The 27,210-nt window shown below is 35.6% G+C and overlaps 3 protein-coding genes and 1 non-coding gene across 4 annotated transcripts; 1 reads left to right on the forward strand and 3 right to left on the reverse strand.

The window, feature by feature from the left end:
* Positions 1–2,143: 2,143 nt before the first annotated feature.
* Positions 2,144–4,536, reverse strand: LOC112174363 (peroxidase 10). The gene is made up of 4 exons (XM_024312122.2): positions 4,280–4,536; positions 3,279–3,470; positions 3,007–3,172; positions 2,144–2,762 (listed from the first exon to the last, which is right to left on the reverse strand). The coding sequence occupies exons 1-4, from the start codon at positions 4,520–4,522 to the stop codon at positions 2,353–2,355; spliced, it is 1,011 nt and encodes a 336-aa protein (XP_024167890.1). The 5' UTR covers positions 4,523–4,536; the 3' UTR covers positions 2,144–2,352.
* A 1,797-nt stretch (positions 4,537–6,333) lies between these two features.
* On the forward strand, positions 6,334–6,407 carry TRNAI-AAU. Its single transcript has one exon. It is a non-coding gene; the product is annotated as a tRNA-Ile (tRNA).
* Positions 6,408–6,980: 573 nt separating this feature from the next.
* On the reverse strand, positions 6,981–10,237 carry LOC112174445 (la-related protein 6C). Its single transcript, XM_024312218.2, has 10 exons — positions 9,783–10,237; positions 8,981–9,062; positions 8,801–8,895; positions 8,625–8,696; positions 8,445–8,524; positions 8,253–8,331; positions 8,102–8,149; positions 7,967–8,035; positions 7,727–7,855; positions 6,981–7,519 (listed from the first exon to the last, which is right to left on the reverse strand). Exons 1-10 carry the CDS (start codon positions 10,092–10,094, stop codon positions 7,283–7,285), a joined length of 1,203 nt encoding a protein of 400 aa, XP_024167986.1. The 5' UTR covers positions 10,095–10,237; the 3' UTR covers positions 6,981–7,282.
* Positions 10,238–13,985: 3,748 nt separating this feature from the next.
* On the reverse strand, positions 13,986–17,096 carry LOC112174025 (transcription factor HHO5). The gene is made up of 5 exons (XM_024311719.2): positions 16,641–17,096; positions 16,154–16,407; positions 15,676–16,054; positions 15,180–15,256; positions 13,986–14,974 (listed from the first exon to the last, which is right to left on the reverse strand). The coding sequence occupies exons 1-5, from the start codon at positions 16,852–16,854 to the stop codon at positions 14,702–14,704; spliced, it is 1,197 nt and encodes a 398-aa protein (XP_024167487.1). The 5' UTR covers positions 16,855–17,096; the 3' UTR covers positions 13,986–14,701.
* Positions 17,097–27,210: the final 10,114 nt, after the last annotated feature.

A 27,210-nucleotide genomic window follows, 5' to 3' on the forward strand; every position in this document is an offset into this window, starting at 1 on the left:
GACATATTCACACTAAAATAGAAGCCATCATCCATTGAAACTTAAAATAAGCTAGTGTGTCTTGCACGAACAAGTAAGTACTAAGTAGCCAATAGTAAAGTTCAACGGGGAATCTTTCCCTAATAACATATTCACACTAAAATTGAAGCCATATATCATTCACGTTGAAATTGAAAGTCAGCTGAGTACTAACATGTCTTATACGAACAAAAAAGTACTAAGTAGCTAATAATGAACAAGTAGAGTTCACTGAGAATTTTTTTTCTAATAACATATTTGCACTAAAATAGAAGCTATCATTCACATTTAAAAATCATTATTGTCTATTGAAAAATTTAGGATCAACAAAACAAGTATACTTTCAAAAATTAATTTCCTCATGTGCAATATATTGTATTCCATATTAAGCAATTTCTTTTCAGATATCAACTTCCCAATAAATTTAGATATCTAGGTTTTCAATCACCAGATTTTATGAGTTAAAATTACAATTTAAATACATTTTCTTTCCATTTTTGTGAATCCAATTTAATTTTTGACTTTTCCAATTAACTTGTTAATGTAAGGTAACTAATCTTCCATTAATTTTATTAAATTTATTTATTAAAAGATTTAAATATTACTTCAATTTACCAGATTTCATGGATTTTAATTACGATATTAATATATATATATACACACACACCACATTAATTCTCCATCCAAAATATATAAATTTTTTGGACGAATCATATATATATATATATATATATATATGTATATAAATATATACACACACCCATACTTTTTTTTTTTGAATCAAAGAAATGACTTTCATATCATAGTGCCCTTAACTGGGCGTAATACAATCAAAAGCAAGTGTATCCAGAATGCATTCTGGAGCACTATCAAACTAGACCAAATTAGGCCGGTCTTCATAAGCTACAGTGGCTAGTCTGTGAGCCACTTTGTTACATGATCTGGGAGCATAAGAAATTGATACAGTTGGCATAGTACTTAACCATACTTTGATGTCATCGATCAGCCCTCCTTCAATCATTAAAGTATGGTTTGAATTCTGGATATCCATTGTAGCCTCTAAGCAGTCAGTTTCCAAGACTACATTGTGAATCTGCAGATGTTGCAGTAGCTTTAGACCCTCCCTTAGTGCCAGCAGTTCAACTTGCTTTGCTGTTGCTACATGCGAGACTTGCAGCGCAAAGGCTGCCTTAAAGCGCCCAGCATCATCTCGGAGGACTCCTCCCAAGCCCCCAATTGTCTTAGTAGGTAAGAAACTCCCATCCACATTTAGTTTCCACATACCTTGGGGTGCAGGGCGCCATGTTTGTTTCTGTCGGGCCTGTTTTGACCTCAGATTAATGCTCCTAGCACTCTTGAATTCATCTAGCCAAGTCATCGAGCTCAAGAGAATGTCATTTGCAGTTTGACAAGAGTCATTCCACAACTTATTATTTCTGTTCCTCCAGAGAGCCCATATCACCATGAGAAGACGTTCAAATTGTTCCTGTTGAAGGTGTACTGCATGATCAAGCATCCATTCCTTAAAATTGATAGATGAAAGCACACTCCTCTCCAAGTTGAAAGGAGCCCCACATAAAATATCTTTAGCAATTGGGCAATGGCAGAAGACATGAGCGTTGTCTTCAAAAGGGCATTGACATAAAACGCACTTTAGTTCTCCTGTATACCCTTTAGTACTGAGTTTGGCCCTTGTAGGCAATAAGTTATGGCAAGCCCGCCATAAGCAGATTTGCACTTTTCCAGGAACCCTGCTTCTCCATAAACGCCTCCACAGTCCCTAAACCCATACTTTTTTTTTTAATATGTATAATGAAAAAAAAAATCCAAAATAATGAAAAATAAAGAAAGGAAAAAAAACCAAACAATATTTTTTTTAGAAGGAAGTCAAAATAATTTAGAGCCGTTATATATTCAACAACATATATATATATATATATATATTTTGACGAATTATAGATAAATATATATATATTCACAAAAATATATAAATATAATTTTTTTTAGACGAATTATATATATATATAATAAAATAATAATAATAATAATAATAATGTATTTTTCTAGAAGAAATCTAAAATAATTTAGAGCCATTAGATTTTGAAATGATAAGATAGTCTTTTTATTCAAGAATGACATGACATGATTTGACAAATTAGTGAGGTGTATAGATGACATGGCTTGACACCTAGGATTGAGGCCACAAATCTTAGGCCTCATTGAGGCCCTATATCATTGCCCTTATTCATATATATGTTCATGGTTCCATTACAAACTTTAATCAGCTTACTCAACTTCCATAGCAACTGATATTCATAATAGAAACCATCATATTTAGGAGTTCACAGATCCACATCTCTTCCTTATCTGGCCTTTTTGCCCAGTCAATACTCCCACATTACCAAGCTTCACCATAGATGCAGCAAAATCCTGAGAGAAAAGAAATGGGCTCCCGCTATAGGAATTAACCATTGCAGCAGTGTTTGGATCCTTCACTAATGCCTGATCAGATTCTAAAAGACCTGCGTTGTAAACAAGGTTTGTGTAATATACATTGTCGAATCTGTAAGCACTGGAATCAAGAGGAGCTAGATTGCTGTTTGCAGCATCTTTATTTGGACACATGCTTTGCAAGTTTGTAAGGACTGAAGAATCAAGCGTAGGGTCAGGGTTGCCGGAGCCGTCAAAGTTGAAGAGTCTCCTCTTGAAGGTGAAGCACTGAGCATAACCTAATGTGTGTCCACCTGCAACAAACAAAAGTAAGAAACACACTCTGGTCTACAATGTTAGGAACTTCACCTTTCAGGTTTTAACACTTTCACTATTCTTTTTGGTGGTGACTGGTGATCTCGTGCTTATGCTCAAAATGCCATCATTTTGGGATGAGCATTCTATATTAGGGAATAGGGATTTATTTTGGAAACAACTGAAAGTCTAAAACAACGTAGTTTTAGACATATGCACTCGAAGAGAGTTGAAAACAAGAACCTGAGAGGACTACAACATCTTTGATGTCAAGACCCTTCGATGTGAACTTGGCAGTGATTTTCTGTAAAGACTCAATAGGTGATGGTATTTGATCAATAGCTGCTTTCTCACTCGCAGTTGTCCCGTCTCTTCGGCCCAATGGAACATTCCAATTAGGCCCTCCTGACTAAACCAGAAGAAAATGAAAACAGATTAAGACTAGCACGACTACAAACAGAAATTACCGTGTTCATGACTTGCTAAAAGTGGATACAGAAATGAGTTGAGCGCACCAGAACAACTGCTTCTCTTGCTGCAAGAGTCAAAATATCAGCACAAGAAACAGTTGATGGGCAAAATCTCTCTAAGTCTGTTTTAATGTTGTCGATGACTTCAAACCCTCGAAGTGAATTGCGATTTGGTGGAGCATTCTTCTCGCCCCTGAAGTCTTGTGTGTCATCAAGAAGCACTGAGCCTTCACATCCCTAACAAAAGGGAAGTCCATAATTGATATTGTAAGTTTGTAACACCTAATAATATCACCAGACTAGCTCCTACGAATTCTTTTCAACAACAAAATAAATAAGAAAGAAGCACAAACTCAAACTCACACTCATGGTGTTGTTAATATCGCTTAAAAGGATATTTGAGTGCTAAATTTCTTACATATCACGACTAATATGCCCAATTTCTTGTCCATTACTTTTAAAAAGTAAGGCTGAAGTTCTGAAATATAGCTCTGCTTTCATGTTAAACAATTATTGGTGCAAACAGACCAACAATAATGCATCTATATAAAGCTAATAATTAATACTCAGAGACATGAATTATAACTAAAAGGTCCCAAATGACCCATGAATATTATACGTGGTATGAAATCTATGCAAGTTTCTCTTTTCCTTTATCAGAAACTCCTCTTAATGATGTATCAAATGATCATTAGGCGTGCCTAACGCATATCTAAGCATCTTTTGTCACGCATAGCACAAATTTAAATACCATATAGATGTTCCATATAGACAGAAAGGTTTGTTATGAATCCTGCTTCATAATTTAGGGTATGAGCAGCAGAAATGTGCCAATTTATCTGTTTTGCCAGGTTTCTTCAGCAACCACTTAAACCACTAGAGAGTAAGGTAAAAAAATCTACTAGTCAACAGTCTAGTGTTCACTATTAGTTATTTTAACTTCAAACATCCTAACCTAGCTATTTGTTCTGAAATAATTTTGGAAGTTAGAGATTTTGATGCAAAGGAAACAAATATGTGGAACAGGTATAAGAAACTACACGCACATCAACAATACAGTCGTGAAAATGCATCCGAAGAAGAGATGCAGCCATCCTGGTGTCATTCTTGAGAGCGGCCCAGACATTGTACTTAACAATCATCGGCAAGTGGGGGCAGGTTCTGTCGTAGAAATTGGAATCAAGCTGCTGGCCATAAGGAAAGGGATACCTCTCGCTATGAACATAGGGAGACAAAAACAAGAATAAACAGAATGCAAGAGTGAAGTAGGAGATCATTTTGCGAGTCATAGCTTATGATCAACTTGCTGACAATTCTGGTTAAGCAATTCTGATTTTGTGGTTATTTATAGTCAAAAACAATGGAAAACCGAAGTGCATTCATTGGTGAAACTCAGAGTGGTAATGCCACTATGGTTGTAAAAACTTAATGGTCATCTGATCTGCCATTAAATTAATGTATTGGACTGATTGTTTGAGGTGATAATCATCCATGATATGGGTCCATTTACTATTTTATTACTTCATTTTTCCATGCTAACAAAGCGAAGTTCCATATATAGCATTCAACTGCACTCTTCTTTTTAAAGTAGATGAAGTTAGCAATGTCTAGTAGGCCAACTTAACACAGATGATGTAACAACATCAAGAAAATAGCCAAAAACTCAAAGAACTGGTGTATGAAACTAATAAATCTGTTCATTGTTGCAATAACACAATGAGAATTATTCCTCTTCATGAACTTCATCATAAAACTGATAATCAGAAAATCATGTTTTTTTATCCCTGATCTATAGAACATTTTTTTTTTCAAGAACCATTACCAGCATATATACTCAGTGCTTTTTGTTCTCTGATTGACATCTGAAGCTGCACGGGTTGAAATTCTAGTACGTTGAGGTGAGATTAAGTTATCCAATGGTCGATGCATGTGCTAAAAGAAAATTCTAAAACCTGACTAGGATCTCATATCAAAGATTCATGGGAAGATATTATACGAGCTAGACTAATTAGTCAATGTGAAAAGATAAGGCATGAACCGTAAATGCCTAATGTTTGTCATTTAATATCAGTGGAAGTACAAGTGTCACTGGGATGAAGGCTCACCAAAGATATTTTATCTAGCACCTTGCATTATATACAACTGCAATTGCACTTTCTCATAGTTGCTATTTAAAAAAGAACTTTTCATATCGCATTATTACCAGGTTTACTGCATTCTCTGTTGTTTAATGCTCTCCTTTTGTGGTAAGGAAAAAAAGTATGGAAAGAGAGATAGGTTCAAGATCTTCCTTTGATGGGTTTAAAGTTGAAACCCAATTAGCTAATCAACATGATAGGTTCAAGATCAATCCTAAGAGAGAATCTCTATTGCTAACTATAAAACTTGTGAAGTGTGGTAATTAATAATATGTATATATGAGCAAAGAACATTTTCGATGACCTTAAGAAAGAAGGGTACCAGCTGCAAATATACACAAAGATTACACAGAACAACAACCTATTACAAACGCAACAGACATTCTGCTTTAGCTGTAACTGTAATGTACTCTATAACCACATTGGCAAAAGATAACAAGCAGAAGATGAAAAGGGTATAAAGATAAGTTATGAACAATAAACAACTGATTAATCATACGAGACAATGGAGTTTACAAAATTGGAATTTAAAAGAGACCAAGTCCGAATGCCTTGGATGATAATGGGAAATCATGCAATGCATTTTGCGCCGCCCCCGGCCAGTTGATAAAGGATGCTCACATCAGAATCAACAACTGAGGGAGGGGGAATCCCACATGCTCAAATCCCATGACTAGTTTAAGTTGTAAACAACAACTGTAATTGGGCAGTTGCTAGTTTGTGGCGGATTCCATTAACCAAAAACTTGATTCATCTATAAAATATAAGATCAGTGTACATCTATCATGAAAGAATTTCAAAGGTGTTTCTCTTTGTTCCAACTTAATAGTAATAATAAGATATTTCTATCAATTACAAGCTTACAACCAAAGCATATAGAAACAAGAAGAGGGCTGCTGGCTTTTGAAAAGGGATCTCCCCGTAACAAAATTTTACAAAGAAATAGGGAAAATTGTCAACTCGGCCTATTAGCTCAGCTGGTTAGAGCGTCGTGCTAATAACGCGAAGGTCGCAGGTTCGAGACCTGCATGGGCCATTAACTTTTTTCATTATAATTTTTATTTGACATCTCAGTAAAAGAAAAGAAGAAAAAAAAAAAGGAGTAAAAATCCTTTTTCTCTGACTAATTTCTTCTTTTCTTTTTACAGTTACTAAGTTACATTATAGTTGCTTGCGTTCTGGTACTGGTTAATTTAAAAAAAAACAAGAACAATTTCTTGGGAAAGATGGTCCTTTGTTCTTTTAGTTTGCTTGGTTTCTCCTTGGATAATATATATACTATGAGAGACATTCTGTAGAATTTAGATGGAATATGTACAAGTGAGCTATTCTTTGTATTGATCATGATGTAGCTCCTCTTTTGTGTAGAATTTAGACAAGGTGCTCCAAACCTTTTTTGAGCAGCTAAGAATCATGCATTTCGATAAGTAAAGAAATGGATTTAACAGCAAGCAATCATAGTATTTTCTGTCAGCTATAGATTGCATAAGAGTTCAATTAAAGTTTTAGCAAATTCCTTCTCGTGCTCTCAACGTATATAGAATTGAAATAAATTTGTACACACTTATACGCAGAGAGAGAGAGAGAGAGAGAGAGAGAGGGAGAGATGTACCACCAAATCCATTATTATTCAAATAGAATTGTACAAAAAGAACTGAGTTCCCATGAAAAAGGCAAAGTAGCTCTATAAAAGATGAGAAACAAAAAATGGTGAGCTATTCCCACACTTTACCACATATTATACATCACCGAATAAACCAACAAAATCAGCAACACCAGGTATAATCCATTACACATTTAATGGCCACTTAATCCACTTCCCCTTTTTCCAAGACTTGCAGGGAAGACAGAGCCAGACATGTACTAGTACCTAAGTAGACCAGAACAAGAATGAGCCACCATCCATCACTCTTAAGGCGAACTGGTGGTTTTTAATGGCTTGCCTCTTCCCATGGTGAAACCCCTAGTCCCGTCTGGCATTCTCGGGCCCTTTGTATTTGGTTTGGCAGAGGCTTCACACTGTATAGCGCAGCTTGATTGCGGAGATGGAGCAATCAGGCCACGTCCACTCTGGCTCGCACTACGCCCCCGGGCCTTCCCACGTCCCCATGCCCATCCTTTCTTGGATCCCATTGAATTTTCTTCAGCCTACCAAGACAGAGATGTGGTCGACAGTGTGGTTAGTGGCTAGTGTTCATGTAATGTGACTCATTTTAAACAGATACACATCTTTATTCCTAATTGCAAATGGTAAAGCTATTCAGAGTCCAACTCAGGAACTATGTGCTATAGAAGATAGTAGTATAGTGATATAATGACAGGAGAGTATCATTGGTTATTCTATCAAAGACTTACATTCATACTATCAATAACCAGATCAATGTGGCTTGGCTGAGAACTATCTTCTGCAGATTCATAGTGTGGTGTGTCATCATCCTCTAAAATATCGAATTCAGACTTTCTGTTCTTCAAAACGGATTTTGGCTGAAGATATGATAGAGTTAGAAGAAATGAGGTTTTGTCAAATAAGCGCAGGATGATACATGCCAAGAAGTTTCAAGGAAACAAATGCTTTGATATTTCATTGAGACATACCGAGCGTCTGACCAAAGTCCTTACTCGGAGTCCTTTTCTCCAGTTCCTCTCATCACTCAACTTATCAACCTGATGCATAAACAACATTACGAAAAAAAGGGTGTAACACTGAATCTGCAATACCATTCAACGTACCGCTTTATCTGCTATGTCTGTTGTCTCGTACTCCACCAGCGCATGGAGCTTCATCAAAGCGAAGAATATTCAAGATTAAAACAAAACTGATAGGGAATAAATTTAAATTATATCACTATTATAATAAAAGAATTTCAGTTTAATCTTATACCTTGTTGCTAATAATGAAATCACCTTTGGACCGGGAAGAATTGGATTCGTGGGGATGGCATATTCGGATAGTTTTCACACTGTTGTTGACAGCAATTGCATATGATAAATATGCGGTGATCATGATTCTCGTACAACATAAGATGATCAACATAAAAGGAAAGGAAATGGAAATGCAGATAACATATCCTACCTCCCAACCACACTAAATATCTTCTCTAGGTTTTGATGAGAGTGATCTTCTGGCAAGTTCTCTGCCACAACAGTACGAGACTGCAAAAAAGAAAAAAGTAAACACTCTGAATCTTCCAATAGAACCATAAAAAAAAAAAAAAAAATTAGATCCATATAGTTTAGGAAGCATCTGTTTTACCTGCAATTCTTCTTTGTCTTTTTCAGTGAAAGGGTGCTTACGTTTAACCTTCTTTCCATCATCACTTACAACCTAATTTCATGATTTTATGAACACAGGTGAGAGCTTGTAGTTCACATAATACTCTCATAACAAATGTAAAAGAAAAGACCAGATCATTCAATCGTACAACTTACAAGCTTTGAAGAGGACCGGACTGCTTGTGCAAGCATATGGTTGTTACTAATAAGTGACTTCATCTTTTTCGTAGAAGCAACAACAGATATCGGAACTGACACAAATCCAAAATCATGTATGACAGAAAATGGCATATATAAGAAAAAAAAATCTGCACTAGACTATTCCAGAATTCTTACCATATCCTTCAGGATCTTTACTCATGTGTTTTGCTAATGATTCATTTGCTAACAGACTCATGTCACTGAACTGGTACTCCACCTGTTTTACACAAAAACGGTCATTAGATTCATTCGGTGGCGCTCTCCTACTCCAAATATCAATTTCTTGATGAGTATAGACCTCAATAAGGATGAAATTCAATCCACATGTTAATTGCTTTGATATCTCATGCATGTTTCCAGAATTAAAATGAAAGAGAATTGTTGAAAGCTTCCAGAGAGATATGCTGTTTTAGACATTTTCAGCAGTGTTTCCTTATGGGACATCTAATCACATCAAACAGAAGCTCCCTGAGCAGCCTTGGAATGGTTCCTTAACCTGGATAAGATCTATACTAAACGAAGATCCTATTCATGATTCATGAACTTAATTTAGAAGTCGGGATCAAGTATTCGAGATTCGAATCCCAAGACCTCATAACCAGAGATGGTACTTTATACATCATTTGAGGTACACCTCAAAATCGAACTAGTAGCAAATGCACCAACAATAAGTTCATCCAATTGCATGTGTCACAGACTGATGCTGAATGTAATCTGCTTTCTACAATACCAAATCTATAACAAAAAGGCAAATGTAGCCAATTTCATGCAAATCAAACAACAATAGTATTTACAAAGAAAGCATATATTGAACAAGATGACATGAAAACCATATATAAATCCAAGAAAGATGAAAGCCTTGAGCAGAACATATAAATCATAAAATGATATAATGCAAAAGCCTATAAGACAGGATGAACGATCAGAGCACACCCACCTGTTTGATGATTTTCTGCTGAAGCTCATCGGGTAGCACATTCTTGGATCGATTGGTTATAGGAATATTGGGATTGGAGATCAAATAAGGAGGTAATTCTTGGTCCCCAATGTAAAACCAATCCGGGGAAGCAGTGTCACCAAGAAAGTGAAAGCAGGGATAGAAATAACCCGAAATCGGCATCTGGGTATGCGATCTGGGAACAAATTCAGGTGCCTGAGCATTGAATTTGAAGGAAGTAGTGTTCCCTGTATCTTTCACTTCCATGTCAGAGGATTCTTGGGGTTTCTCCACAGGTTTTGCCTGTGCCATTTTTTCTCCTCTTGGTGTTTTCTTTCTTATACCACTCTCTTCTCTCTGTTTCCTATCTGATTTTAGTGATTAGTTTGTTGTGTGTAAATGTTTTTCGTGTGTCTGTGATGTTCATGATATTCGAGTTTAGTAACAGAAATTTGATATTCATGCCTTGTTTGGCGCCCAAATATTGGGCATCCGTATTTCAATGTGGATTTGTGGGGGATTGATTTCTTACACATGACCGTTGCTCGTGCGTTTGACTGCTTTCTGAGGTTGGCCTTGGCACCAAGTGTCACCTTCCCAAAACTCCCTCTTAATAAATCTTGTAAAGTTGGCCATTCAATTAGGTTTCATTTTTCATGACAGATATTTGCTCCACAGAGCTATGAATGAAAAGGAAATGTACCTTGACCCTAAGCTCAAAGCAAGAAAGCGAGATTTACAAAGAAAATACACATCAATTTTTGTCTGGGTTGGCCATAGACTTAGTGCACTAGCCTTAGGCCTCAGATCATCAATATACTCAACTGTAACTAGATTTAAATTCAAAAGTAAAGAATCATGAGACAATTAAAAAATTTATACTTTCTTATCTATTTTCTACCATTAGATTTAAATCTAACAGTAGTTGAGCACAATTGTATAAGTTAAATATGTGAGCTTGACACATATTTTTGACAGAGATATATAAATAAACACCAGTAAAAAAATAATTTTTTACTAAGAGGTTGTGAGGCCAGGAAATCGGTTCACCAAGAGGTCGAAATCCAATCGCTCGAGTTTCGATCTCAGGCTAATCTCAAGGACAGGCGTATGGACTTGGGCTTTTGGGCTTTGGTCCTGATGCTATAAGCATGCATTTGGAAGTTCGAACCCTATTCCACTTCCCTCTGCTGCTGGGATTGGAGTATGTTGTTGATATTCCATTACCTTTTAAGGATATGTTTGTGACAGACTCATCTCATTTTGCTAGTTTTTTATTTGAGGTATCTAGGCGCACAACTAGGTTGTGGTCTTTTCTTTTTAGTCGCTTGATTCTGAATAAGTGAGATCAAGGATTGGTATTTGGTAATGATTGGTATTTAACTATTTATCAAATTTCTAGCGTCCTTGGTCATTGGAGATATGATATGAGTCTAGAATTGATATATGTACCATTTTGATTTTGATAATCAATGAATAATATCTGTCAAGTAATCCTAGTCCGGATTGTGCATTTTCATCAAAAGACTCTTTTCTTGTTTTTGGGGGCTATATAACCTATATTGATGTGGTGCTTGAGATGATTGGCTCGGTGCACTTGCTCTTAGTTGTTAAATCCGAGGTTGAGTGACATTATTATCTTGAGATATTTCTAGAGTGTCAACTTTTGTAAATATCATTTCATGTGAATGTACTTGAAAGGTCGAGGACTTTATTGTTTTCTCGATGCATATGAAATGCTTCAACTATGCAGCACATTACCTAGTTACTTTGACAATTGCGTTAGTCGAACGCGTAGAGGGGCGTTTCCAATCAGGTTGCTTAACGACTAGCCACTTGCAGTAATTGGGCATAGTTGATTTTAAAAAGCCCGAAATTATGGAAACACTGAGCAATCACAAGTTGCCATATCTACCAAACCTGTAAATGGTAACACAAATCTTGTCAGCAACAAAATCAAACAGCGTTTGTTATGGATGCCTTCCAACTCATGGAATCTCAGATAGAATTTATGACCATATTAAAGATCTTGGAAATAGGTTGTTGTTGGCCTTAAATTTCCAATTACCATTAACTGTAATTGACCTAGTGATTGCATTTTCCATTCCAATAATTCCAAATCATACCATTCCTATCAGAAGGGATCATTATCCATGCCTGTTCTATGAAGGAATATTTAATATGAATACTGTTGTTGTGGGGCAAGTGCTTGATTATATGTTACTTCTGCTGCCATGTGATCATGTCAAATGTGCTTAGCCGCTCCATGTTATTCTATCTCTATTCCACCAATAAAAGAAGAGAATACCCATTAAATTTGATAACCCAGAAGAATAATATATATTATCTGTTTTTGGCAAGAGGTTTAAGTTAGTTCCATCATTTTCACTCAGTTGTGCCACCAAACAAAATTTATACCATCCACAGAATGGGGTCATCAATATGGGCTCCCTCTTTATGTTCTTGTCTACAAGATTCCCTCTATTATTTTGCTTCTGAGAGTGACTGTTTTGTCACGCACCCATGTAAACATACCAACTGATTGTGTTTTTTAGTGGGATATGACTGGTTTAGGTAAAAAGATAACAGAATCAGCTGCATTAGGATGGGAAGTTGTTTGGAGACTATGAAAAAAAAAATTTGACTAATAATCATGAAAAAATTGAAATATCATTTTACCGATCAAAAATAATAATAATCATGAAAACAGTAGTTAATTTTCTATACTGATATTGAATTTACAGTTGAGCATTTTGAGTTTGAAACGTACTTGATGATCATAGCTTTTGAAATAGTTCTTGAGTACTTGTTTACAGAATGAACCTCTTGTCATGCTTGTTTGAGTAATAGCAATGAGATTTTACAAAATGATGCTAATAGCATACTCTTAGCTTCCATCATTCAAAAGGGGTAAAAGAAACAGAAGGGGTGAAAAAAGGAAACAGAATTACTGAAAAGGAAAGGCTAGGTGTAGGTTTATTTGAGTTCATCAAAATCTCCTTCTGCAATTTGAGCCCTTTATCATTTCTGTTACCATTTACGTATTTGCGATTAGGACAAATGTCATTATCATCTTTTGGTTAGATTTGTTCCTTTACCCTAATAACAGCTAAAAGTCTCTAATTGAGAACCCATACTTGGATTCCTTTAGGTTGCCTGAATTTGGGAGAATAATGTCAACTTATTCCTTGTCTCTTGCTTTTTATTAAATAAGAAACCATCATTGGACAAGATGGAAGATGATCACAAGAAGATAAGCATGATACTATATTTTTTCTCTTTAAAATAAGTCCAGATCTTATTCTTTCATGTTGTACAATACAACTAAAACACTGCCAATCTGCCTTTCCGCCAATTTACACATTGACATTTAATTTGGGTGTATTGAGCCAAAACATTAAAATATTTAATAATTGCGATTTCAAGCATGTTTCTCCTGTTGTCCAAGCAATTACAATTTTTTTTTTTCACAAAATCTTGTTCAAATATGCATTCTTACCCAGTACCATTTGGTCTAGTGGCATAAGTCTCCATTTGTAAGTGAGAGGCTGTGAGTTCGACTCACAAAAAGACTAGTTGTTGATATGATAAAAAAAAAAAAAATATATATATATATATGCATTCTTAATTCAATATCAGAACCCGATGGACTTCAATTGCAGTACAACATTTGAATCTGCCAAAGGATCTCAAATGGTTCCAAGTTTAGGATCTAAATCACATTGTTCAAAAAGAAATAATAGTGATCAAGAAATGGTTTTAAAAAAAAAACAAAAAAAATCAACCTGTGCTAAAATATATTGAACTAAAAACATTGAGAGCTGAAAGAGGTTAATAGTGATTCAACATGTGGTCTGAAATTAAGAAACGACCGAGCTTTGCCAACCTGCGAAATTAGCTTCTCTATAATGTGAGTGAATGAGAGATCTCTTCAAAAGAGGTCGAGAGTCATTTGATGTCTCCAAATAATCTTCTTCACCCTTTGAGAGGTTGAGTAAGAACCATTAATGCAGTTTTTTGAAGCCATTTTGAAAACACCATTTCTTAATCAACTTTGTGGTTAATTAAGAAATGGGTTTCAATTTAGAATTTTTGGCAACTTTGATGCCAGAGAAGACATTTGACAGCAGACGGAACTCATTGGGCAATCAGGAAAGTCTTAATTTTGAATGTTGAATTAATGTTAACTATGGTTTTTTTTTGTCAAAATAAGATCATATTTTCTTCATTCCTCTCAAGAAAATTATACAAATGAGCTTCAGAAGGTAAAGAGGGATGATCAGGCTGCAGGGTCAGTTTTCAATAGAATGCAAAGAAAATGGATCCCCAAGGGGTCCATTTAGATCAAAGATGAGATCATGATTGAATTGTTCCACCTGAAATTCTAGAGGGCTAGAAATCCCAAAACAAAGAAACTGCATGGAAACTATGAACTTGCAGGAAAATTTGCCTTTGTTCCTTCCTTGGACATCAAAACCCGTAATAAAGAAATTCCATGGAAACTATGAACTTGATGTAGAAATAGCCTTGTTTCTTCCATGGACTTCAAAACTCGAAGCATGATTGACTTGTTCCACCTGAATGCTTAAAAGCCTATCCAAGAGACCTCCAACAGACTTAAGATCTCAAAACAAATAGACTCCACGAAAACTTTAAGTTGAGATTTAGGAAAAATGGCATTGTTTCTTCCTTGGCATGAGGATCGGTGAAACAACTCTTAAACCAATTTTTCAAGAGACAATAAAACTCATATTCAAGACGCTAGGGAAGGAAAACTAATCCTGCAAAATTTGATAGCCGATGTTTCAGTCTCTCTCAACATCCTTCCCCTTTTATGTATAATGAATTATTTTCTCTTTATATTCATTAGCTCCCTCCCATGTATAATTTATATCTGCAAAATTGATGGTGGATAAACTCTATACATCATTTTTTCCAGGTTTGTGGATGTGTCCTTTCCAGCTATAACTTTCAGATTTTGCATCATCATCATCATCACTGTCTTCTTCATCATTACCACCATTTTCAGCTAACTGGAGAGGGCCTTGGGGTGAGCCAGACTGAGAACTATTAGCCTTTGAAGAATCATCATATTGATCTTGGGACATCCACAAATCCCCCAAAACAACTACAGATTGATTGGCAGGGGCAGACTTGGCAGCTGGAACTCTTCTTGTATGAAGTCGGTATTTCTGCATTGACAAGAAAATCGCTTAGTTTTCAACATTATATTCAATGTCAAAACTGATTATAGTCTTTGAAAGTTCCATCTATCATTCAAAAGAATGAATATTTATTAATGTGGTTCCCCAAGAATCCAAGACTTTTAATTTGCTACTTTGAAAGTTTGTTCACAGTATCAAACAGAACCAAGAGAAAGGGAAATATGAAACCAACCTGCAAGTGACTCTTCACTTCATCATTCGTCAGGCCATCAACCTGCATAAGTTCTCTAATTTGTTTCGGTGTGGCAACTGCAAAAAATCCAAAAACACTTCAAGTAAGATACTACTCTTGATGAAGGGAGTACAGAGAGCATAACAACCCACCAGAATGAGACAGTAAAATTGTTATTGGGCTAGCAAATCAATGAATACAAGCTTATTTGATCTTCCACAATAACCTCAAGTTCAATCATGGAAAAATTAACTAGCCATAGAAGGAAGAATAGAGTAACTCAAATGACAAACTTTTATCTTCTGCATTCAACCATTCAGAAACCCACAGTTTGATAATTCTTAAGAATCCAATCCATGAATACCAAACAAATAAGCAAACAACACAAAATTGGAAACTCCTCCAATTTAAGTATCTAGAATCTAGAATGTCTCAATCACAAAAATCAGACATTTATATCTTTTCACATAAACACTTGAATTAGAGTCTCACTAACCTTGTGAACCTCCAAGTTGCTGCAAAGCATTGACAAACCTCCGATGCAACTCCGGCGACCAGCACCTTCTCTGTTTCCGGGAAGTTGGCTGCTGTGGCGAAATCCTCATATGGGATTGAACATTGGCAGCAGAGAAGGAGACTGCCCTTCCACAAGTGGATCTTGAACCACTAGAAGCTGATTCTTCCTTTGGATTCTTGATTCCGGGAGTGAGCAAAGACAACCCATGAACTGCCAAATCCTCTTTATCTTCCTTCCTCACAGCTGTGACAGGAAAAGCAGGGTATGCCTTGAATGGCACGAATGCTCTTCCACCATTCCTATCTCTACATGTCTGAAATGGATCCTCATTTGCTATCCCATTTCTGGTGTCATTTCTCTGCCATAGTTTATATATACAAGAGGAACTCATTAGTTATTTATTACCAGATTGTCTCATTAAGAAACGAAGTCCAATCATCCGTTTAGTTATGTTCACCTTAGAATCAATTTCGAAACCTTGCTTTCGATCACAAGGGAAATCACTAGTTGGAGGATGATAATTATCAGTGTTCCAAAGCTGAACAGAGCTCATCCAATTCTTCTTATCCCTAGAGTCTTTTTCTTTCTTACGGTTATTGGGTTCTCCGGTGTTTTTATCACAATCTTTCTTCAATGGTATGAATTCTTCCAACACTGGTTGAACATTTGGCTTCGCACATTGCATTGCATCTTCCTTCAGAGCTTGAATTGCTGCAATCAATACGTAAAGAAAACCCAGAAGAAAAAAAAAAGTCAGAATTAAGCAAAACCCCATTCATCAATATCATCAAAACCAAAAACCCATCTCCAGAATAGAATTGATTATCATTTTCACTAAACACCCATCAATCAAAAACCAAAACCCATCTCCAAAATCAATACTTCTCTGCGTTTAGAAAAAAAAAAAAAAAAATTGGGTTGGAATGCAAAAAACGAAAACCAACCATCATTCAAGAGGAACATGCAGAGAGGAAGCTCGCGCTTGAAGGCGTCGATCTTCCTCATCTCCTCCTCCAATCGCTTGACGAAATCGTCAAGCTTTGAGAGCCTCTCAGTCACATTTCCGATCAAAGAAACCTCCTTGAGGAAATCAGTGATCGTCTTCGGAACGAAAGAGGGTCTAAAATCCAAGCTCAGTTCAGGAGGAACCGAACCCATCTTCACAAATTTAGAGACAAGAGAGATTTAGATCCTTTCTGGTATTGGGTTTCTGATATCTCTTCTTCTCTATACGTTTTTGCTCGCTCTGGGTTTGTGTGTGTGATTTAACCAGAGAGAAACTGAGAGGTGAAAAACGAGAATCAGAAATAGAGAGGCTCTATTTATATAGAAGAGATTGAGGGTTATAGACAGTGAGTTGGGTATTTGGGAAATCTTTTTTCCTCTTAAAAAAAAAAAAAAGAAAAGAAAGAAAGATGGAAATGAAAATTTAGGCCAGAAGAGAAAAGGAGGAGGAGGAGGAAGAAGACGGAAGATTCTATTGAGGGAGAGAAAGCGTCGGCCATTTTTTTCTGATTTAAAAAATTCTGATTCGTCATGGCGTCGCGTATTTGATCGAGTTATTATCTTCTATCTAAAATAGTAAATCATAAATACTCGTATCTAAAATTTTGCAACAGAATCTACAAAACCAAATAGCATAGTAAATAGGGGTTTAGTGGTAAAGGATGAGAAAAGTAATTTCCTCTTGTTGTGAAATAGGACCAATTTGAGTCATTTAAGTTGCTTTGATTTCTTAGGTATTTTATTGGATTTTTTTCAGATACTTTCATTTAATATATCAGATTATAGTGAATATGATAGCCTTTGGAGGGATTCAAATTTGCTCACCACCAAATATAAAGCTGTCATGTGTTATGATAAATAATTACAGTTAATCATGATACATATTAAAAAATTATATTTTAAGTATTAAATTAATTCTATATGACATGTCAAGTTTTAATAGGGTGGTGATATCACCATAAAATAAATGTGGTGAGCAAATTTGAATATTTTTTGCAGACTCAAATAAATGTTTTTTTTTAATTAGAAAAAAAAAAAAAAAAAAACATTGTATCTTTTCTTGGTAGACTAAATTATGGGATTGATTTACCTTTATATGATTTCTAGAAATAACAAACAATATGCGGGACTTTAATGCTATTGAATACATATATTCATGGCAGTGATTACAAATATGGTTTATCAATGCTTTGCGATGGGGAAGCTTGAGGTTATGGGTAATTAGACTGAATCAAAATTTTGATCCTGATCGACAGTTCATCGAGATTTTGGCGAAAGAATATGGACTCGATTGAATCATCATTCTGGTCGAGTTTGGAGTGCCACGAGCCACCACTAAGGTTGATCAGATTGTAGTCAGATTTTTTTTAATAACTAAAAAGTGCACTTAACGTATTCATCCGTCTATTCATGTTAGTACAAGTGCACGTTAGTCCTCTAAATCTCTTTCCTTATTGAAGGGCTTGAATGTGAGCTGACAACGCACCAGAATAGTTAGCAAGATTTTTCACCTACTTGACTAAGATCCACTGCCTTAGCATCAGCCAAAGATGCAAGGTGCATGTCAAATATGTTGTCATCACCTTAATGATAGCTAATGGTAAATGATGTTAGTTTCATAAGAAAATCCTAACTCTATCCCTAAGGAGAAGGAGAAACCAACGACACAAAAATATTCCTCAGATGTAATTTCTTTTACATGATAAAATCTAGGACTAAATTCTGCTTACTACCCTGTATTTTCAAGGGTTCATCAGTACAGTCCCTGCACTTCTAATTTAATCAGAAAAGTCCTTGCATTATCCAATTTCATCAAATCGATCAAATTTGTCACCACTCTGTCAATTTTCGAGGAAAATTTCTAAACTACCCATCTGCATTCACAACACTGACGCATCGGCGGGCTGCCTAGCAATGTGTAGTTTGGAATTTTCCCTGTTATACTCAATTACCCCTAAATTTATATCCAACGATGGAGTATAGTGAGCCAGTTGGAATGAATTCATTTACCTCATTATTTTCCACCAATGGATTTAAATCCAAAGACGGTTGAGCACAACTAAGTAAGGAATTAACTAAGTATGAGAATGAGATTGTGGTTGACGTTATCACAATATCCTTCGGATTGATTCAGATGGTGAAAAGTTGGCTAAATTTAGAATTAGTCAGATGTTCAGGTTTCTTCACTATAACAAACTTTCTATAAACACAATATTGTTATATATCATGATCTCAAATTAATTTGAAACTGTTTTAGAGAAATAGACCCATGAATTTCAACAAAAGTGAGTTACACATAATGACTCATCTAAATGCCTGATAAAAAGAATCACTGCCTAGGGAAAAAAGAAAAAAAAAAGAGACAAAAAAAAAACTGAACATGCAATAATGTTTTCCTGGTCAGTAATTGACTAAGAAAACTATGCTCAATCACCATTGAATATAAATCTAAGGGTAGAAAAAATTATTTTTAAGTTGAATTATTTTGCTTTTCATGTTGGATTTACATCCAAGAGTGATTGAGTATAATTTCTTTAGTTAGTTTTCCATCGTTTTTAGTTGACATTTAGTTTATGCCTCAATAATTTAGTAAATGTTTTATAAGTACGCAATCCTATATATGTTTTGGAAAGTAAAAGATAAGGGTAGACTTGCATAATGAGATGCGATGTGAATAATCCGAGAGTGAAAGGCCAGCTAAAAACCACCTTAGGTTATTTGATACCCTAAACAACTAGTGAGAGGCGTGATTTAGCATATGGGTTTGTGAGCACCCGTGCATCCTGGTTAGGGATGGCAATGGGGTGGGTTGGGGATGGGGATCACAATATCATCCCCATCCCCGGGGTCATTCTCCACCCCCATTGCCGCCCCAATTCCCAATAAAAATATGTTGGGGATGCCTCGTCCCCATCCCCACTGGAGACTAAGCCTCCAAACCCACCCCAAATCCCCAATAAAAATTTAATAAATAAAATAAAATAATTTCTTATATTGCCTTTTTTAATATCAAAATCTATAACAAATAAAATTAAAACATGATTAAATTCATAAATCATAATTCAGTGAATGCAAAAGTCAAAGCACCATTAAACTAAAGTAGTAAATTAAATAAAAAATATTTGTGATTTATATTATAAAAAAATAAATTAAATATATGTATATATTATTAGGGCGGGTTTGGGGATGGGGATCACAATACCATCCCCGCCCCATCCCCAATCTTAGATAGCTGGGATTGGGGATCCTCATTCCCCATTTGTCTCTGAATTCTCCCCCATTAAGGGAGGATATCTAATGGAGCTCTGACCCGCTGGGGATTTTTGCCATCACTAATCACTAATCCTGATAGTGTATGATAGGCATCGCAATGAGTCATATTACCATGAGCTTGGTTTGGACACTTCTGCTGACTATGACGTTTGATAGATAATAATAAGCAGAGCCCATAATAAAACCGCAAGAGTCACATATGAAATTGTGCTTTAAGGGCCATAACCTAGATCCTTTATCAAACTTGTTGAAGTGAACCCCGCCACCAGCAAGGTAAAAAATTTTGTTTCGATGGATTGGGTGTTGATGGAATTTTTGATATATTTCAGTCAATATTTATACTCAAAAACTAATTTTAAAGATATTTTAGATATCGCCCAAATATTGGTAATGTCACATTTCAACAAAAAAATTAATTTTTTTAAGGAACTTAAATCCTTAACCCTAGTGTCTTAGAGCATCTTTAGCAGACTCTCTATTTTGGCTCCTTAACAATTTTTTTTTTTTTAGGGCAACGGAAGACTAATCCATTGATCGAAATCATGACGACCTCACTCGGTCAAGCATGAGGGGTACAAACACCCCCCATATTACAATGCGAGCTCATAAGAGTTCTGAAACCAAAAGGAAATCCAAAAAAAACTAAAATTCAAAAGAAAACTACTAGCCAAAGCAAATAAAGAACAAAACAAAACTGCGAGATCCTACATCATCGAGCACGAGACACTTCCTTGACCGCTTTGACGCCTAAGACCCTACTTGGTGTACATCGCCGCCATCAAGCAAGACACGTCACTCGCCCGAAGATGGAAGGGCTCATCTCCTACCCGGACTGGGAAACAGGCTCAGCCAACCCATTAGGCTTCTCAGGCATGCCAACAGAACCACCATCAAAGGGCCCCGACTCCATTGACCCAGAGTCATCCACAGTGGCTGACACCGATGCCGCTTTGACTTTGTTTCGCTAACCCCGAGGCCTGCCCTTCTTCTTGTAGACCTTAGGGCTCCTTAGCTATTTTGGAGAGCATGTTTAGCTTTTTATCTATTTTAGGAGTTGCACCAGGCTCCTAAGTGGCTCTCTATTATAAGTTTTAGTTATCTCGCTCCTAAATATAGAGAGCAGGATGAGACTCTCTATAATTTAAAACATTCATTTTAAGTTATTTTATGTAATTTATAAATACACTTAAACTATTTAATTTTCATTTAAAAAATAATATAAATTCAAAACTAGTTAAAATAGAGAGCATTGATGCAGATGTAATTCAAAAGTGACTAGCTAAAATAACTTTTTAACTAAAATTTGACTCAAAAATGACTAGCATTGCTAAAGATACTCTTAGCCACCATGATCGTTGAGGAGTTGAGGAAGCAAATCAAGGTAACTTCCACCCAAAAATGTAGAGAAAGTGCAAGAGGCTTGACGCTATTGAAACCTATCAGACGGCTAGGTTTTCTTTTTTTTTCATTGGTAAACATTGTTGTTTAAATGCATCAACGCCGTCTAGATATTAGCAGGAAAGTGTGTTTGAAAAATTAAAATATATGTGAAGATTCTTGTGTTGCATCCATTTGATTAATGCATCAAAAAAAATCCAATGTAATTATTAGAGGTTCTTGGCAAAGAGACTATAGGACATGTGATGGGTTGTTTAAGGACCCATCACTTCAGCAAAGGTGTCTAAACACTTAAGAGATAAGGAATCTCGGGAAATTTGTTGGGGCCAATTTCGATATTGCCAGATATTTCAGTTGGAGTATATAGATATAATATATGGCTAATGTTGAATGAAAGAGGAGGAGAGAAGAAGATGCCCCTTTCAAGCAAAAAAAGACATACTGTTACAGCCATTAGATTCCCATTTCTTTTCCAGAGTCCATAGAAATGAAGAATCTATTTCTATTCTATATTCTCTATTCTCTGTTCTGCTCCACCAAATTCAATTGCATTGTTTGTTTTCTAAGCTTTTAAACAAAGAAATTTTGGATTGGATCCGGCTCCAATTTCTCGCATCTCCATTAGTCTTTGTCGGATGCTTGTAATCAAAGAATCTTTGTGTCTATTCCATTCCATTAAGTTTCTGTTACATCCTCTCAATTTTTTTAACTTATTTGGAGCTCATGTGTTAGGTTTGAGTGTTCACCCATAAATGTTTTCTTTTGGGGAGAGCTTTCTTTTGTTTCTTTGGAGAATGAGATGAGGAGGAAGGATTCAAAATACCCGCGTGCATTTGCACCAACACGAATGAATGACTGGATAATATAAAATATACATTTTAGTTTTTTTTTTTTTAAATGTTGACTATAAATATCAATGGTTGAGATTATCTAATAAGTGTTGGGTCATTTGCACTGTCAGTGCATAGAAGAATTTCCAATGAGATAGAGATTAAGGTACATTCACTCTCTGCTTCTAATAAAAAAATAATTAATATTATGTAATGTAGGAAAAATTTAAACTAGCTAAATGTGACGCGATCACAGTTTTGACCATATGGTAACACGTTAATTTTAGACAATACATTAAACGTTGATCCAGAAAAATAAAAACAACTAATTAGCTGATTCACCATGAGTTGAGGCATGCTAGCCCTAACGTGTTTCCTAAATTGACCAAGGTTATATGGTTGTACCCAGCTCCTGTGTTGAGTGCATCCAAGGGGACTAACAAAGAAAGCTGCCTTTGCTAGCCTAAGACGACGTTGTTTGAACGTCTAAGCATTAACTTCTTGAAAGCATTTCTATTCTGTATCGTGTGCATTAGTTTTTTTATTTTTATTTGTATATGTCATGTGACGCATATTTATTGAATGTGAAATTTAGACTTTTCACCATTTTAATATAATAGAATTAAATATTTGTTACTGCTCAAACTTTTTTCTGAAAAATAGTTTAGTCCCTCGCCTTTTAAATTAAACTAGATAGTCCTTATTCTCTCTAATTCTCACCTAACAGGTTCATACTAGGCATCAATTGATTATTATACCCTCATTTCATCTTCTTCTTTTTGCAATTTTTTTTTTTTAATTTTTCTCTCTTTTTATTTATTTTTTTATTATTTTTTCTACTTCTCTCTCTCTCTCTCTCTCTCTCTCTCTCTCTCTCTCGCTCGCCCCCCCCCCCTCCAATATCCAGTACAGATCACCACCTTCGTCGCGATGAAGATCACGGCATTGTGTGTTGTTATTGGATCATGGCAAGAAAATTTGGGTTATTCGGGGAACTCAGGGCCTAGTTTTTGCAGAAATCGAAGCTCACTGTCACTGGTAAATCTCCCAGCGATTTTGAAATCATGCCGAAAAAGTGGTTGAAACGAGTGGTTGAGCGTGCATGAGAGAGACTTCAGGTCGCCGAAATCCTTCGGCACCGATTCGGTGAAGCCAATGTCGGAGAGGTCTATTGGAGGAGATTTTCCATATCGAACCAAATTCCGGTTGGAATTTCAGAATTTCGCAGGTGAATTTGTTTCCAGCGAGTATCAATCTCTACAATTGCTTACAGTGTTTCAGACCTTTGTCTAAGTAACCAGAGAGGGAGTTGTTGGAGAGGTCGAGGTTATGGGCACAGTGGTGGGCTGGGTTCTGGATCGGGCACCAAGTCGGGTTCTTTGGTTTTAGGTTAGTGTTTGTTTATGTCTAGCTTTTTGTAGAAATGATAATGTGATGGATTGATGTTGGTATAGCAATTGGAATTGGGAGACAGTTTGTTTTTTGAATCATATGATGGCGGAGGAGTCGCGAGAGTGGTGACCGATAAGGGGTTGGGAGCGGTGAGGGGAGTCGACGGGGCTGAGGACGAGGGTGGACTGAAAAGACGTGGTGGTCTTCTCACCATCGTGGGAGTCGCGGGAGGGGCTTTGGATGTAGTAGACTGGGGGACAGGGGAATCGGGACGGGGACGATGGCAATGGTGGAGTATGCCTACACCAACTCTGAGAGAGAGAGACAGAGAGAGTAAATAAATAAAAAGAGAGAAAAATTAAAAATAGAGAGAGAAGAAGGGAAAAAAAAAAGTAAGGGTATAATTGTCATTTTAGACTTGTTGTGTGAGAATTAGTGAGAATAAGAACTATCCAGTTTAATTTAAAAGGCGATGGACTAAACTGTTTTTCAGGCAAAAGTGTGAGGAGTAACAAGTATTTAATCTAATATAATAATATAAGCTTATAAGATCTCCTTTGGAGCTATATAAATCTTACTGCACTGCATATATGATGACGTTTTTTCTTTCTGTAAGTTGTATCGTTTTTTAGATAACTTGTATTGTTTTTCTAATAACTCGTATTATTCTTATTATGATCATTATGATTATTTTATGATAATTAGTATTATCTCATTGGTAACTCAAAATAACTCTAGAAAAATAAAATGAATGAACTACATTTGTCAAAATGGCATTGCCCCTCTAGAAAGCCTTAATCCTTCAAGCTTGTTCTCAAAGGAAAACAAAGTCATTAGGAAGCAAATGTTTTAAACATTTTCAAAAGTTTGTTGCCAACCTCTTTTGTGTGCTCGAATACATTATGATGGGTCAAAGAGGCATAAGATTCTCCCAATCCTGCTTCTAATGAAAGTAATGATGGCATGGAATTGAAGGCAGGTTCTTTAATCAATTCAAGAAAAATATAAACAAAAGGTAAAGTTTAGACTTGATTATAATACAGAAAGATGTAGAAAATGGAGAGGTGGCTTGGCTTGACCTTTTGAAAGCCAACCAATTTGTGATATGAGGGAGGACCAAAAGCATATGGTCGATTCGATATCCATCTCAAATTCTCATTGAAAGGTTGGTACTCTATGGAATCCAAGAAATGGTATCATCTGTACCACCCAACTAGTTCGTACTTGTCTACACCAGAATATATGCATGACTTTCACCCATTGCCATCAAAGAAAGCAACTTGAAAATATCATAAACAATTACAAGCTCTAACCAGTGAATGCATCAATTAATAGAAAATAGTCACAACTAGTGCTTTTGTTATTCTAGCTAGTCTAAACCACATAGTTTTAGATTCGTTTCCAGTGATTCTACTTGAAAAAAAATTAAGAGAAATGAATTTAATGTTCATTTCAAATATACTAAATTTGTTTTTTTTTATTTTTTAACGGGTTATATATAATATGTAGATCACTGGAAGCAAATCTAAAACGTTAAGTATAAATTATTTTACAACACTAGATAAGTAATTTTCTGATTTTGTAAAGCTAAATGGTAATACTGATTTATTCCAAGCGTGTTATTTTTTTAATCACCCAAGTAAATAATTTCACTAATCAAACTTATTTGTTCATAAAAGATTCTCCACTTAAACATTCCATGATTCCATCCTTACATTTCAGTGCAAACCTAGCACGTTGATAAGTTTGGAACTACGTTGCACCGTATAGGCGCACAAGTACACAAAATCCGATCGAAGTGACTCAGAATTCAAGATAACTCTTAGTTTTGCCTACCTAATTATTGAAATATTAGTTGGGGTTCATTATTCAACTCCTCCCAAAGGTTTACATTGTGTTTATTGAATCTAGAAGAGGCATGTTTTTAGCAAGTGAGATTCCTTTTGACAAATTTGACGTGTTGAATCTGTCGGTACAAATTGAATATTGTTTATATTTGATTATACATAGGTTGGCGGATCATTACCTAATGCATTGTTATTTTATTAAGAACAACATATTAGTTACCACATAATTTAGAAAAATCAACATCAAATATATATACTCACCTTGCATCCATTATTGGTACAGCACATTGTTCACCACAGTAAGTACGTACGTGTAAATTACAATTACAGATAATAGAGATGTACTCTTTTTAATTTGTATCTAACTAATTAGAAATTCAAGGAAATTAGGATTGGCAATCTGAAATAGAACGAACGGAATAGAACCAAATCCATCAATCCTGTTTGTTGTTTAAGTTTAACTTTTCTTGTTTAAGTTTAACTTTTCTAGGTAGCTTGACGAACAAAACCGAAACAAATTGTTTGATCGATCTGATAGATCACGTCAATATGATAAGTTGCATTTTCTAGTTGTTGTATGAGGTGATATTCAAATAGAAATTTTTCGCGACATCTTATATATAATTATTTGTCTACTTCATTCAAAAATCGCATCTTATATGTATATTTTGTATCTCTAATTTTGTATTTATACATGGAGTTTAATTACTTAAACACATTCAATATTTAATGCACCTTGCAAAATGTGTATATCTCAAAATTATCACAAGATTCAGTGCATTGCATTCGCCAATACCCTTCACTTTCAAAGATACTTACAAAGCAACTTGGGTCAATCAAGAGAACAAACTACAAGATACCTCATCTTCTTTTGTTTAATCAAAACAATGGCTTCCAAAGAAGACACATACCATCCTTATCACCCCCAAAACCCTAAAAGCATCTTTCACGTGATGACAAGCTCGTCTTCATGGCATTTCTGCGAGACCTTCGCATTAGGGTATCTAATTTCTTTGGCTCCATCTCTTACTTCTATTCCACCCCATCCCACATTTGGCCCCCTCTTGCATCACAAAGATAATATGGGAATCTTTTTAAATAATGCAGACGTCCAAGTTTTACAGGGTTTCTTCTGCGAGGCTAAGCTGCTTTTGTCATCTAGGGTTTTGGTGTCGTTGTCGACTTTTGGAGGAGTTGTTGAATGGCATTATCACTATAGTTCTTGCTAGGATTCCACTTATTGGGCCCCCTTGATCGATCGATCGATCAGATCAGTCTTTTCCTCTCGCCCAATTATACATCATTGTCATCATCATCCTCCTTTTTTTTTCCCTTATCCCTTTTCGTGTAGATCTCACACTTTGAATTTCAACTCAAAAGAGTGAAATGAAGAGAATAGCTATCTATTAGCTATGTATTGACCCAAAAAAAAAAAAAAAAATCTACTAGCTATGTAGATATATTTGTTAGGAATCTATTAGGATCGATTAAGAAATCAAAATTGCAACTTTCAATGATATACAAAGAGGCAGACAACTGTTATTAACACTCTCATTAAGTTTATCTACACATGTATGCTGCAAGTATATGAAAATAACAAAATATTAACTTTAGCATGTAAACTAACCTTACGAAATGAATTATAAAAACAATTTCGGTTTTGATATGTTTAGATCTATCATACAAATTGAAACTGTGTAGCCATTAATTTAATTCTACTACACTTATTTTTCACATTATGATATGTATTGCTAGAGAATTGTTAATAT

Source organism: Rosa chinensis, chromosome 6, assembly GCF_002994745.2.
Source record: "Rosa chinensis cultivar Old Blush chromosome 6, RchiOBHm-V2, whole genome shotgun sequence".
Lineage (NCBI taxonomy): Eukaryota > Viridiplantae > Streptophyta > Magnoliopsida > Rosales > Rosaceae > Rosa > Rosa chinensis.